Below are 15,121 nucleotides of genomic sequence, written 5' to 3' on the forward strand. Positions count from 1 at the left end.
ATTGGAGCATAATTATGAAATGCAGTTGTAAAAACCAAACTGTGCTGATAAGAAATTGCCTCTCTGCCTTTTAAGCAGAGATGGGCAGCAGTTATGAAATCTACATTTGCCAAACTCTCCTCTGAGCACCAAAACTACTGTATTGTTTATTTGGGCCTTCCTCAGACCACAATGTAAGCAGAATTATATTAATCAGATTAATCTTATTATTATATTCAATTTCTCTCATGTTTTTAATAGAATAGCTGAAAATATGTTGACTGGTGTTGAAATCTCTTCATCGTTACCTATCACCTATCGGTCTTGGCTGTGGAGTCCTAGAGTCCATTGACGTACTCCCTCTGTTCTGTGAACATCACCCAGGTGTTTACGTTGCTCACCCCCCTGCCTGCTTCTCTCTCCACACAACACAGGGTCCTCCTGAGAGTGGACTGTCCCCAGCTGCATTAGTGCAGCCCATCTTCTGGAGAGCCTACCCATGAGCCCCGCGCCTAAAACATCAGGCGCACAGGAGTCGGACTCTTTCTTCTTGGAGTGAAGATGCTTTATTCATGACTCTCTCCAGTGTGGGACGACCTGTCTCAGAATTGTCCACGTGTTGCTATTTGCCCGTCAGTCAAGACTGAGGGCGGAGCTGGGAGGCTCAGTGAGCTGTGAGACAAAAGGGCTGTGACGATAGGCCATAGGTTGGTGATACAGCCAATCAGCTTCATTTCTGAAACCATGGGCAGTCCAAAACCTCTTTAGGCATGATCTTTTTGAATGTGCTGTGCACCCCATCTGATTGTGTTTAAACCAGTTAGGGGAAGGTGTTCTCAGGCGATAGCGGGTCAGAGGCACCTGAAGTGAAGGAGGAAATGTTGTGAAGCTTGGGTAGCTGTCGATGGACCAAAATAACGCCCCCCGCACTCCCCACCCCTCCCAGCTCGTGTCCAGCTGCGTGCACGCCCGACACCCACATGGTAAGCGATACGCATTCTCTCCGAACAGCGCGGACCCTCTTTGCAGATGAATAATGCAAGACGGCTTGATGTAAATGCAAAGTTTTAAAAGGACCGCTGCTTCTGAAAGGTCACCGCATTTGGCAGGTGAACCGAACCAGCGGCACAGGCGGGGGGACCTGAGTGCTTCTAAGAGACGTTTTTTTAATGCTTTTTTAAGTTCTGCTTTCTGTCCTTGCGGAAAGGCTTTTGTAAAATGCGGCGAGACCAGGTTCATGTCTGCTCTGTAACTGAAGTTCCGGAGTTGCTGTTGCACTGTGTGCACGGTGGGGGAGGAGGAGGTGGTTTGTGTGTGTGTGTGTGTGTGTGTGTGTGTGTGTGTGTGTGTGTGGGGGGGGGGGGGGGGGGGGGGGGTGTGTCATTTAGGTCGATTGTTATTCAGAATGTAATGGCAGTGTTGTTGAATGCAGTCGCGACGCTCCAAAGCTGCACTGCATCTGCATGCTGCTAAATGGGTTCAGCTGAGGCTCATGGTCTGGAGAGAGAGAGGAAGAAGAGGAGGGAATACAAGGTTAGGCCTGTGCAGGCTCTCTCTCTCTCTCTCTCTCTCTCTCTCTCTCTCTCTCTCTCTCTCTCTCTCTCTCTCTCTCTCTCTCTCTCTCTCTCTCTGTCAGTAACTTTAAAGCTGCACAAGCAGGAAGTGCTGGTGCGTGGAGGATGGGCTGCCAAACGGCCCTGTGACGTGCTGCAGAGCCTGAAACACACTGATATCCAGCCAGAGCGCTCAGCTGCATCCTCACTCCTTAATACCCATGAAGCTGTGTGCAGTCGCAGCAGACGTGACTCCGAGCATACAAAAACCTCCCACCGCACAGCCAGAGTGGAGATCTCTTGCGCTGTTGTTTTCGACGTGTTGCACACTGAGGCGATTGTGATTCTCCAGAAATGTTGTCATGCATTTTTCAGAGTGACACTACCACTTCTGTCCTGCTATAGAATGCGGTACGATAGCATGGCGGGATTACAGTAGATTTATGAGGGTGGATTTACTGGTGTCTTTTGTGATCGATGTTTTGAGAAACATAAGAGACCTGGATCTTGACTGCACAGTTATGGTGTCTCCCCATGACTCTGCTCCTCCACTCTGGGTGCTGAAGCAGTCACTGTCTGTAAGAGGCACGGTTGTGTAATCCTCAAGTGCCATAAAGTGCTGCTTCTTGCCCTTTGTTAAATCATCTTTGCACCTTCTTTTAACAGAAAGAAGAGCTCATGAATACAGAACGGTTATTACTTTTATAGCTAAGAACGGCAGCTCGTTTGAAGGCATCTCGAAATATCCATGCAGAAAATCAGTGCCAAGTCCATGATGCATGTTAAATACTTTAGCCAAGTAGATGCAACGAGGACTTGTCAGAACTTTAGATTGTCACACATACCTTTCTTCTGTTTTTCTTCTTTCTGTGTGTGTGAGGGGGGGTACTGGGTGGCTCTTACGGCACCAGTGAGGCAGTAACGTAAAATGGAAATGCTCTGAACATTTGGTGGGGCCTTGTTCTAGCCAGAAAGGAAGGTAATTTCACTATAAGTTTTTGGGTCTCCAGAGACTAGCAGTAGCTCTTTTAGAATATTGATGTGGTGCATGAGAATCTCAGAGCAGTATCAAAAGCTTTTGCCTCCTGACCAAAGGATAGAAGTTGTGTGGTTTTAGCCATAATGTAAGCAGTTGAATGTTGGGAACACATAATAAATTACTGAAATGTTCTTTATTATGCCATGTGTACCAATACATTTTATATGTAAACTGATCATCATCAGTATGTGTAAAGACCCAAAAAAGCTGAAATTGTAATAGGTTCTATTTTCATGGACATGGCACCAGTGTAGAGATAAGGACCAAGTTCATGGCACAGGCAGAAACAATCATGACCTGATGCAGAGGCACTAATACGTCACAGAGAGGTGCGGTTCCAAAAAGAGGTGGAGTTAGACCGAATGTGTGATCAGTAGGCGTGGTTAGGCATGCCCCCTCAATATCCAATCAGATTAATTCTCCTTCCCTTTAAAAGACGAGCGTGAGACGGTGACCCAGCACAGTTTCAACACAGGAGAACAAATGTGCAGGAATGGTGGCGTTAACATGGAACTCGTGCAGAAGGAGGCAGACATGCTTATCGGGGAAGTCCACAGTTTCCACGCCAAAACCTGTGACCCTGGACGACCTCCTGGGGTTGATGAGACTAAATTGGCCGGAGAAGAGGTGGATCAGATCAGAAATGAATCCTCTTTCAGTGGCATTTGGAGATGCTATTATTATTATTATTGTTGTTGTTGTTTTGTTATTCATTGATCAGTAAAACGATCTGCATAATTTTTTATGTAGTTATTTATCTTATATAATAAATTTTTTATTTATTTATATCTACTACAAGCAGATCCAATGATGCAATGGTGCTGCTTTAATCCCAAATGGGATTAAACATGGATTAAACACTGGTCTTAAAAGCCACGCCCCCTGTTCTGATGCTCCACCCCCCTTGTTGTAGGTACAATTAGTTTTGTTGCTGAAATTAACAAATGATGATAAACATGCATGTGAAAAATTAGCAATATGCTGCGTGTAGGCAGCTTTAAAACCCCAGCGCAGCCGCGAGTTTAAGGGCCCATATATCACTGACAGCTTGTAATCGTCCATCTTACTGGAGAACTAGATTTAACAGCCAGCAGCTACCCAAGCATATGCAGCAGAGACAGCTATTAAGCCTCAAGACAGTTCCAATATGGCTTTGTGATCCTTGGCACAAGTAACTGCACATTAGAATAAATTTTGTTTAAAGTAAACAAAAAATAACCCACGTGATTCACCTTTATGGTGTCTCAATGTACTATCTGTAATGGAGATTGCTGGAAGACGCTGATGTGTGTAGCAAATAAGACATCGTAGCACATTGTAGCACGTCACTACATCGGGCGGTGCAGGGTGTGATGTTTCTGGGTGCCCCGGTTTGCTCTGCAGAAACCCAGCACTAGCTGAGCTTCCTGGGATTGTAGCGCTCCCCTTCAAAGCACACTGATCCAGAGAGCTGCGAAATCACAGATAAGCACAATCATAAAACCCTGTGCGGTTTGCGCTCCTGAACCCACAGAAGTAAATAAGCAAACAAATCCACAGAACAACCGGCTTGCTTCGACACGCCTGCTAAGGGAAGTGGTGTTGCATTATGGGGTGGGGAGGCCCTGACACGCCCATGACCCAGCGGGCTCTCTAGCCCATACATGGCCCTCAGAAGCACATTTGCTTTTGCACTGTTGAGAAGGATTAGGGCCTACAGGAGGAGGTCCCCACCCTCCACATCACCCCGCTGGTCTTGACGGCCTAAAGTCGACGTGGCGGTAGCATTTACTGCCCATATGGGGCAGGATCTCAGGGGTACAGGACACTGGTCCAGAGAGGTGAGCAGGACCTTACTGGATAGATATCAGGATGTGCCTAGAGTGATCACCCTTAAGATTCAAGAGTTCAGTGTCATATGCACAGAGGAACAGGAAGTTACAGCGTCCAATTAAATTCTTCCTCTGCTCTCCTTCCCGGACAGCAAGCACTACCAATTACACAATATTAAGTAAAGAAGGCACAAAAACTATATGCAACATATACAGCAGCTAAACAGAGCAGCTACAAAATGGTATAGCAACTACATGGAGACTCAGTATCCTGATTAGTAAGCATATACGTATACACACGCACATTGGTCTTTATGCAAGTGATGCATTGAAATCACCTATGTGTTCTGCAAAGAGTGGCATCTGTGCAAATGAGCAATCGGTAATGTTCTAGTGATCATCTCGTGTTGAACAGTTGAACAACAAACGACTCTGCAAAATCATGCTTAGAACATCCAGGTCCTCTACCTGCAGATGGTGAACCACTGCACGGCCTCTGCACTGCAATGTTAGTAAGGGCCTCACGTCTAATTCCATCCTTGCGGCATACGCAGCGCACGTGTGCCGCATTCATTAAGCAGACATGTGAACATGACGCGCGTGTCATATTCTCCAGCACCTGCATAACGTCACCCATAGCAATGACTAGCTGCAGTGTTCTTTGTGAATGGTAATTCATGCAGCACACTGATGCAGCTGTATCACCAGGGGCATGCATCGAGGCATCATGATCGCGCTCTGCCTTATTATCTAATTACCAAATGGCATTGTGCGTTTCTTGCACGGGCTAATTCTGCTGCCTTTGTTGGAAAAAAAATGCTAAAGGGTTTGTTGCTCTCACTTCTTAACTTTATGCAAATCAGTAACTAGCTGTAGAATATGCCCCTCTTGGTGTTATAGCTTCTGGTTGCTGTTGCTTCTGATTAGCTTAGCACTGCGTGCCATGTAAGTGAATGTGGTGTTTTTCTAAACTAGCTTTGCATAAACTTCTCTGAAAGACTGAGAAATAATGGAGCTCCTGCTTTAAGTGTGAGGGAAACTCATTCAGCAGAATTCTCAAAATCGAGGCAGGTTGTTAGATTTGTGAGACCTGTAAGAATCGCATATGCCATAAACAGCAATGAAAAAATAAATATGTGCTATAGAACTCTTTGTCAGTTTCATATTAAAACTATATTATCTTTAGCATATGATATTAAAAGTATATATATTTTTTATTTTAAGATTATAGTACGGTGGCCCCGAAACCCCGTCGTGATGCAAAAGAAAAACGCGCTGCAAATACGCAAATTCACCAAGAAACACACTGCAAATTCAGAAATGCTGCAAATACACAACGGAAGTGTTTCTGGATGAATTATTTTATGCAGGAACTCTGTAGGTTTTTAGCCATAGTTGTGTTATATGGTATCTCATTACGCTGAATGGGATTTAAGTAGTAAAGCTCTTTAAATGTAGCTAAGTCCCTTAGCTAGCTATTTAGATATAAACTACCAGTAAGTTGTGTTAAATAGGATTTTTAAGCAGGGGTTTTAAGCCTTAGTTTCTGTTTAAATACCTAGCTAGCTAGCTTACCATGGACTCACTTTTCATTCGCTGCTTATATCAAGGGTAAGCTAAATGCTCTTTAAATGTAGCTAGCTAGCCAGGTATTTAGACAGAAACTAAGAAACTAAAACTAAGGCTTAAAAACCCCTGATTAAAAAATCCCATTTACCACAACTTAGTTTCCATCTAAATTCTATCATTTGAAAAGTTACGCATTTAATCTAGAACAAATATATATAAAGCCGTGATCATATCTTGATTTTGGGTATAAAGACATATAAACACAAAAGTGACATGGCAGTCCTCATGCTGAGGACTGAACCAGCATTACTGAAAATAACTCTAATGCAAGGCCTGAACACTGGGACACCTGTCTTCATGTATGAGACACTACTGTGGAGTCCTTGTTGGTGACGTTCTACTGATAATGAAAGGCAAACTCTCCTTTCAACGCTGACTCTGGAAAATGCCTTCGGAAAATTAACCCACAGCAGAACGGAGTTCCAGTCCACAGTTGACCTTCTGGGGTCCGCAGCTATTCTTTGTAGTAATTACAGTTTCTTTAATTATTAATTTAATTTAACTTTAATTTAAGTCATCTGGCAACATGTTTTTTGATGTCACTGGGGACATTGTAGACCATAGAGGTTTGAGGCCCTGCACACTAGTAATTGTACAATATTAATAAGTAAATGAAACGTCTTCCAGGTTTGGGGCGGGCATGGTAAGGAGACAGTGTTGAGAGTGAATTTCATGAATCAGGTGTAATGAACGTATTGTCACGCGGAGCCCTGAGCTTGACCCACGACCTGGAAGAGAACCAATTTCATGGCTCGGTGAGCTTTATAGTGGCAGACACTGCAGCGTAGCCTCTCTGCCTCCATTACATTGTTAAGTTAATTAACCTTTCAACTGCGGTCACAAGTGTGGCAGTTTATGCTCGCTGCGGTTTGCTTAAACGGATCTCCAAGTTACAAATGAAGGTGCCAAGGTGTCCACCTGGCATTAAGAGATAAGTGTGAGGAATATCATATTCATCTTTCCAACAGGAAGAATGTGCACTGTGTGTGGGAGAAAAAACTAACAGAGGAATTGGATTTCAGTTACTGCATGTTTGAGTCTTGCTTTAAACAGACGTTTCCAGTTAATGGTGGCTTTTTATCATCAGGTTCGCTTCCAGACATCCCAGAATTCAGTTGTAGATTAAACCCATCCAGTTGGTATCTGTTCTTGCCTCTTTTCATGTCAAGTTTGGTCCTGTGAGGAGAGGTTCCATACCATCACATCTAACTGTTCTGTTCTTTTCACTGCAGCCACAAGAACAAATCAGCAGGTTGGCCTCCCCCTGCAGGCAGCTGGGCCGGGCTCCAGGGGGCGCCCTACGGTTGGGACGTGGCCCCAGCGCGGGATGCCAGGGACTGCTCCAGCGAGTAAGTGTTCTAGCGTTCAGGTTGCAGCCAGACTCACAAGCGGGCAGTAGCACCATTCACCCCACCATCTCACTTACCTGCAGTGCCTGCCCAAAGCTCCTCTAACTCGTTTCCCCATCCAAGCCCCTCCTACAGCAGTTCCTTTCCAGAGCTCCACCTACTTCAGTCTATCCAAGCTTATCTTGCTGAAGTTCCTGTCCAAGCTCCGCCTACTTCAAACCCTGTCCAAGCCCCTCCCACTCCTGTTCCCACTCAAGCTCTTTTTAGTGCACTCACCATCCAAGCTCCTCCTACACCTACTCACTTGACACTTTATTGGAAACGGCTCCTTAGTGTAATACACTTAATATCATTGGTGTGATATTAGAAACATCTGCTAGGGTACGATGCACTTGAGAAATGTCACCTTTAATTCACAATCAATGGGGAAACAAATATCTTAAACGGGAGGACTACAGTATAAACACTATAAGCATGACCGTCATGGTTTGGTTGATTAAGTGACAGGTGGTTTACAACTGAATTTACTCATATGTAGTTAATTAATAATTAACTTGAATAACATTTGAATAAGTGAGGTTTCATCATTTCCATCAGGGACACACTAGACAATATGATGTCAGCACTATGTCTCCAGCGCCTCTTGAGTGAAAAATCTCTTAACGTGTACCTACTAAACGGATGACGCAGTCAGCAATTTGGTCCTGTGTGTGCGGGATGGGCAGAGTACATTTCATTTTATGCAACATTTCACACTTTCGCTGCTGGCGCCTCTGCTTTGCCAAGAACAACGGAGCTGACCTGTGTACGCTAACAGTATTTCATGCTTCATCTCGTGGTAGGCATAAAATAATGGTTTTGAATTACATGCAAGTTACCATGCAGATCACAGTGCAGTGTCCTGTTGCCTCTGCCACTGATCGTTTATTTAATTCTTCACTTTGTTCATTATAGCACCATCCTACGTGGTCGCTGCGTGTGCTTGTGCGCCCAGTTCTCGAGCAGAGTAGATATTCTGTACACATCACAGCCGTTATCACAGCCTCTCTCCCTACGTCAAACAGACGTCTCCTGCTTCTCACCTTCCATTGGGCCCTGGTCTGTTACTGTAACCGTATGCTAATTTATATCTGGGCACAAGATGGATGAGAGGGCCGGTCTCCACGCTTCCTTCTGGAATACTGATTACCTTCCTCTGTTCTCTGCTTCTCTTGTTTCCCTTCTCATCGCACTCAGTCCACCCACCCGTGCAGCAACTCAAATGGACCATTCCGCACCTATTGGAACGGACCATTCCGCACCTATTGGAACGGACCATTCCGCACCTATTTCCCTATTTGCCCATTACAGGGCTAAACCTGTGAGCGGTACATAGAAAATCAGTCACACCAAGTCCAGCCAAGTCTTTCAGGAGCAGCTTCATGCTAGACAGCCTCTTCTCTACAGCTCGGATCCCAGTGGCTTATTTATATTCTGGAGGCTAAGACAGTAGCTAAATTGTCTGACGACATGCCGTTGTGGCAACAGAACATTATTATTTACTTATTTGCCATGGGTTTTTGGGCCTGGAGATTTGAGCAAGGATTTGGTCGAACATGTAAACGTCATAAATCGTTCCTTTGACGCGTTGGGCGTGACGTGACGGACGGCGCAGCACATATATACAAACATTTGCTTGGATGGCACGTGCAGCGTGTCACCTCCGGTTGCTGGTGTCTCGAAGCTGTGGGCGCTGTAGTCCATCCGCACTGAGAGCAGCACGTGCCAGATGGGAGATGGTGCAACGTGTGACCTTGTGGGGGGGGGGGGGGGGGGGGGGGTCCGAGAGCAACACAGCGCTGGAGGTCGCCTCACTGGAGCTGGTCTCCTCCTCACTGGGTCATGGTAGAAGCCAGCGACTCTAAAGATATTTCCATCAACACTAAAACAAACACACCCTCACCCTCCCTTCTGTTCTGTCTCGTAATCCCTTTCTCTCCCCTCCCCCTTGTCTTTTTCTGTCTCTCTTTTCCTCTTTCTCTCTCTCTCTCTCTCTCTCTCTCTCTCTCTCTCTCTCTCTCGCCTCTGCTTACACTCATGGAATTGATTTGTTACCCAATAGCCATTACCACAATTTGTCCTTCTTCCATGCTGGAGTCAAATAGACTCTGCTGTTCACAGATAGCGCACTACGAGGGCCATGCTATGGCAGCTTTTACACGAAGGCCGCTTCAGACATGTTTCATTTACACTAAGGCTGCTTCAGACATGTTTCTTTCTGAGTATTCCTCTCGCTTCCCTCACCGTGCTCTTTAAATGCTCTCGTGTCTGGAATAAATTCAACACCTCGAACAAAATCTAAAACTGCACATCTGTTTTCTACAGCGAGACATTTGATTGTCAGACGAGACAATAGTCTTGGACTTTATTCGTTTATTTCTTACGTGTATTTGTTTCAGATGATTCATTTAGACCACCTACTACTGCAGACATTTGTACTTGCTGCATCCTCCCTGTCAGCCAATGGAAGACAAGTAGGACAGTACATCATTCCGCTGCCCCCGTGAAGTCAGGTGACCTCTGGAGGCCGGCCCACTTTATTGGGCTGTGGCCACCATAGACGTAAACATGATTATTGTGCTCCAGATGTGCATGTGAAGGGAGCTCTTGTTTCATCAGATAACACGAGGACTGGTGGAGGGAGGGTGTGTGTGTTTCATTCAGCCCTCAAACGAGAGATGGAAAAAAACTGTATCACAATACCAAAACAGAGGAGATGTAACCTTGGGGGGAGATTTTTCTCTGGACGATAATATGGTGCTTGTCGTGCAAACGAGAGAGACCGAGAAAAGAGTGTAGAGAAGGCCAGACTGTAGAGATGTGACCACAGTTAGGCCAGACTGTGGAGATGTGGCCACAGTTAGGCCAGACTGTAGAGATGTGACCACAGTTAGGCCAGACTGTGGAGATGTGGCCACAGTTAGGCCAGACTGTAGAGATGTGACCACAGTTAGGCCAGACTGTGTAGATGTGGCCTCAGTTAGGCCAGACTGTAGAGATGTGGCCACAGTTAGGCCAGACTGTGGAGATGTGGCCACAGTTAGGCCAGACTGTGGAGATGTGGCCACAGTTAGGCCAGACTGTGGAGATGTGGCCACAATTAGGCCAGACTGTAGAGATGTGGCCACACTTAGGCCAGACTGTAGAGATGTGGCCACAGTTAGGCCAGACTGTGGAGATGTGGCCACAGATAGGCCAGACTGTAGAGATGTGACCACAGTTAGGCCAGACTGTGTAGATGTGGCCTCAGTTAGGCCAGACTGTGGAGATGTGGCCACAATTAGGCCAGACTGTAGAGATGTGGCCACACTTAGGCCAGACTGTAGAGATGTGGCCACAGTTAGGCCAGACTGTGTAGATGTGGCCACAGTTAGGCCAGACTGTGTAGATGTGGCCTCAGTTAGGCCAGACTGTGTAGATGTGGCCACAGTTAGGCCAGACTGTGTAGATGTGGCCACAGTTAGGCCAGACTGTGTAGATGTGGCCACAGTTAGGCCAGACTGTAGAGATGTGGCCTCAGTTAGGCCAGACTGTAGAGATGTTTCTTTCCACTAGCATCTGAGCACATGCGCTTCCTTAGCAGTGCAGTCTGACGTCCTGGTATCCCCAAGTCATCTATTGCATCCACAACAAGTTTTTTATCAGTTTGTGTCAAGTTAATATTCTCAATATCTGCTGTCCACACATTTTGATGATCCAATATTTATGATTAACACAAGAATAGGCAAAAACAATAACTATATAATCGCTTTGCATATCTGAATGGGGATGTTTAATCTGAGTCAATAATGGAGTTATTATGTAGCTAATATCCCCTTCGAACCAAATCGGCTTTGAGCACTTTCGAATTTAATGGATTATTCACATTAGATTGTGGAATAATCCTTAAGGCTAATCTGGACAACTAATGCAAAAATCTTACTTGTCACATCAAAAAAGTTGTAAAATCATGACAAAGCTTCATCAGAAAATATAAACTTGGTTAGGTTATTAATGGTGGTGTGTAAAGCTATAGTCGTTATTATCAATGGCTTGTTATTAATGATTTTTTGTCATAATTGATTGACAATCACATTTACCTGTCTTTGCTCTTACATCTTTTATGTCTCTTTACTCTTTACATCCTTTGTTTCTTTGCTCTTTACATTCTTTTACATCTCTTCATACCTTAACATCCTTTACATCTCTTTGCACTTTACATAATTTACATGTCTTTGCTCTTTATATCCTTTACGTCTCATTGCTCTTTACATTGTTTGCATCTCTTTGCTCTTTACATCCTTCATGTCTCTTTGCTCTTTACGTTTTTTACATCTCTTCCCTCCTGCCATCCCAGCCACGTGTCCCACAGCAGCTCTCTGGAGGAGGTCCGAGTGGACGGGGGACAGGCTCCGCCTCCAGCTCCGCCTCCAGTTCCGCGCCACGTGGAGATGAGGAGGGACCCCGTGCTGGGCTTCGGCTTCGTGGCGGGCAGCGAGAAGCCGGTGGTGGTGCGCTCTGTCACGCCAGGTAACCCGCCCGCCCCTCCTCAAGACGGGGGGAGAGCTGACGTCACGTTGGAGGCTCAGGTTCAGTGAACGGTTTCGGTTTGGAGGAAGACTGCACGAGATTGTGTTTAAGTGTTAAATGAAATGAAGCGCAGGGGTGTTTGCAACGTACTTGTTAATAAAAGCAAGGTGATGTGTTTGCAGACACATGTGGGTGTGTGCATGTGTGTGTGTACATCAACAGGGGGCCCATCAGAAGGAAAACTAATCCCAGGTGATGAGATCATAATGATCAACGAAGAGACTGTTGCTTCAGTACCAAGAGAACGAGTTATTGACCTTGTCAGGTATATTAGATTCATTCTATATATCCTACCACCTATGAATTCACTAATATATTCATCTATCTACTCATTGATCTATCCACCTATCAATTCTCTCTCTGCCATTTGAATCTTTGAACATTAACATGTAAATGCAAGTGATTATGTCTTCCATCAAGCTCCACCCAACAACCATAAATATCAAACTTAAACTTATTTCTATACAGATATTCTTTAAATGTGTTTGCCATCTTGCTCCCAGCTGCTGAAATGCAAAGAATGAAATAGTGAATTCTGATTCTGGTTTCACTGTAGAATCAGCTGCTGTGCAATCATACGTGAAAGAGCGAGGATGTGAATCCTGTCGTCTTCTGCAGGGCATTTGATGCCGTCCAGGCAATAATAAATCGAACCTATCTTGGCTTAAACCCGCACACTTATTTAGAGTGCCCTGTAATTAAATCATAACTCCATTTAATAAGCCCTTATGTACTGCATGAGCCATTAAAGGTGTGCAGCGTGACTGAATGACTGACAGCCTGAAACTGGCGGCTGAAACAAATAACACAAAACGAGTTCTGTTTCTGCGATTCTGGGCCCATGACGTGAAAGAACACTCCGCAAATAAAAAAGATGCCAGGCAGACAAAGGGAGAAATTGCACTTGTCAGAAAATGGAATTTTAGTGACATTCAAACAAACGCGGGATGGCGGGAGCCGGTGCTGTGTGGATGTGCTGGTGGTTGAAGACCTTCTGCATGGAGCACAAACCTCAGGACAATCGGATGACTTGGCGAAGCTCTCTGGAAATGCAAACAAATCTCAGACGTGTGCTTGCTTTAGCTAAACATCTGTGTGTTTGTTTCGTGTGTTTGTTTCGTGTGTGTGTGTGTGTGTGTGTGTGTGTGTGTTTGTGTGTTTGTGTGTTTGTGTGTTTGTGCGTGTGTGTATTATATGATTCTATAGTAAACAAAGGTATTGTAAAAATGTCTTTGTTGAACCCCGCAAATGCCTGCCACAAATACTGCATAATGAACTGCAGATATATAATAGTTGAAATTCTATTTCCTGTGTCTCTTCCCACAGAAGTTGCAAGGAGTCAATCCTGTTGACTGTTGTTCAACCATACCCAGTAAGTTAGCTTTACATTTTTAGTAGAAATTTCTACTAGAAATTAAACAATATTGTCAATATTGTATTAAATCTTCTATGAGAAGCAGAATGTTAATTCAGAAGCTGATAACAGGTGCTAACCAAACTGTCAGAGAAGTTTCCGTTTTGGAGCATTGTGGGCAGTGGGCATATATTTGTCTCTGTTTTCTATCAATCGCAATCATTTTCTGTTTGTGGTCACACACTGTTAACTGCACAGTTTAGACCCGCTCTCTGTCCAACAAACGCGCATTATACAAGCAGTCTCTGGAAGGGAATTTGATCATTTCAACAAAAGGCAGTGGTTGAGAAGAATGTTAAACAGAAAAATCACTTCACAGACCTGCTTCCCTAATATTTAACCACTGGCAATGTTGCCTCTCCTCTCCCATTTACCCACTTTGACTTTTAGTATAGTAGATTATTTTTAATCCACTGGCTTATCAAACTCAACACGCTCTCCCTGCCTTTAACCTTGTCCTCGTGTCTCTTTCTTTACCCTTGAAGTAAAACTTAAGAAAAAAAACTGTTACAGCACAGCTCTCGTCTCCTGGACCAGCCTGGGCGACCTCGCGTTCAGTAATGCATTCAAAAGAGCAGAACAGAACAACACCCGCTTGCACGGTTCATTTGTGCCTTTTAAAAGCCCTCAGAGTGGCGAATATTAAACACTGCAAGGCTGTGGGTTTAAGTTGCTACTGTTGTGTTTTATTTTACATAACCAGTAACTTTTGTGCTGCCCGTGAGGTGTATAAGAGTGGAACCTTCTGTCCCACTGTGGCAAATGGCCAAGCTGGTGTGAAAGCTACGGCCTCAGATCTCTGTTGATTGTGGGAATCTTGTGGGATCCACTCAGTGTCAGCATCATTAGCCTATCAGGACACAGGATCCCATCGGTCATGCCTACAAGTTCAGTAGCAATAACAAAGGTTTCTGAAGCACTGCACTGCAAACTAAACTTAATAGAAGACTACAAATATAAAAGGACTATAAAGGACCACAACAGCTGAAATGAAGTGGAGAACAACAACTGTAAAATGAAGTGGAGAAATTCAAAGTAGCAGTAAATAATGACCGCATAAACAAGAAATATATAATGATCTTATGCCCAACGTGTGGCCTAGATTTACAACAGGAGGTTTGAAATCAATGACAAGCTAACACGTCTTGTATTTGTGCCCCCCCCCCCCCCCACCACCTCTGCAGTCTCCCAAATCAGCCTTTATCAGCGCAGCCAAAAAAGCCAAACTGAAGTCTAACCCTGTCAAAGTGCGCTTCGCCGAGGAGGTCATCATCAACGGACAGGTTCCGGTAAGTTCCGAGGGCGTCACGGACCACCACAACGGCCTCATCATCACTGGATGGGATCAGTCATGCGTGGGACCTCAAGTGCCACGGGACGCACTGAGGAAGCCTTAATTGATACTGAAGTCCCTCATGGTGTGTTCTAACAGATTATGTGTCTTTCATAAGGACACGGTGAAGGACAACTCGCTGCTGTTCATGCCAAACGTTCTGAAGGTGTACCTGGAGAACGGGCAGACCAAGTCTTTTCGCTTTGACAACAGCACCTCCATAAAGGTGATCCGAGCAGTTTGATTGTGGTGCATGAGATCAGATTGGAAAATCCACAACCCCAACCCTTTTCTTCCCTCATTAATATTTCAAGCGAGTGGTCTTGCGTTTCAGTGCGTATTGCGCTCCGTACGACGGGAGCGCAGCGGTGAATGTCATTTCGAGTGTTTTTTTGTCCTTGCGCAA

At 44.9% G+C, this 15,121-nt stretch overlaps 1 protein-coding gene across 2 annotated transcripts in view; it reads left to right on the plus strand.

Moving 5' to 3' along the window:
- LOC143484307 (FERM and PDZ domain-containing protein 4-like) overlaps nucleotides 1–15,121 on the plus strand; it is a 35,659-nt gene that overhangs the window by 7,636 nt on the left and 12,902 nt on the right. For both annotated transcript variants that reach the window (XM_076982974.1, XM_076982975.1), the window contains exons 2-7: nucleotides 7,244–7,360; nucleotides 11,736–11,908; nucleotides 12,131–12,233; nucleotides 13,295–13,340; nucleotides 14,567–14,671; nucleotides 14,834–14,941. In XM_076982974.1, coding sequence (XP_076839089.1) covers nucleotides 7,244–7,360; nucleotides 11,736–11,908; nucleotides 12,131–12,233; nucleotides 13,295–13,340; nucleotides 14,567–14,671; nucleotides 14,834–14,941 — 652 coding nt within the window. The remainder of the gene's footprint in view (nucleotides 1–7,243; nucleotides 7,361–11,735; nucleotides 11,909–12,130; nucleotides 12,234–13,294; nucleotides 13,341–14,566; nucleotides 14,672–14,833; nucleotides 14,942–15,121) is intronic.

The sequence above is a fragment of the Brachyhypopomus gauderio genome, chromosome 20, assembly GCF_052324685.1.
Source record: "Brachyhypopomus gauderio isolate BG-103 chromosome 20, BGAUD_0.2, whole genome shotgun sequence".
Lineage (NCBI taxonomy): Eukaryota > Metazoa > Chordata > Actinopteri > Gymnotiformes > Hypopomidae > Brachyhypopomus > Brachyhypopomus gauderio.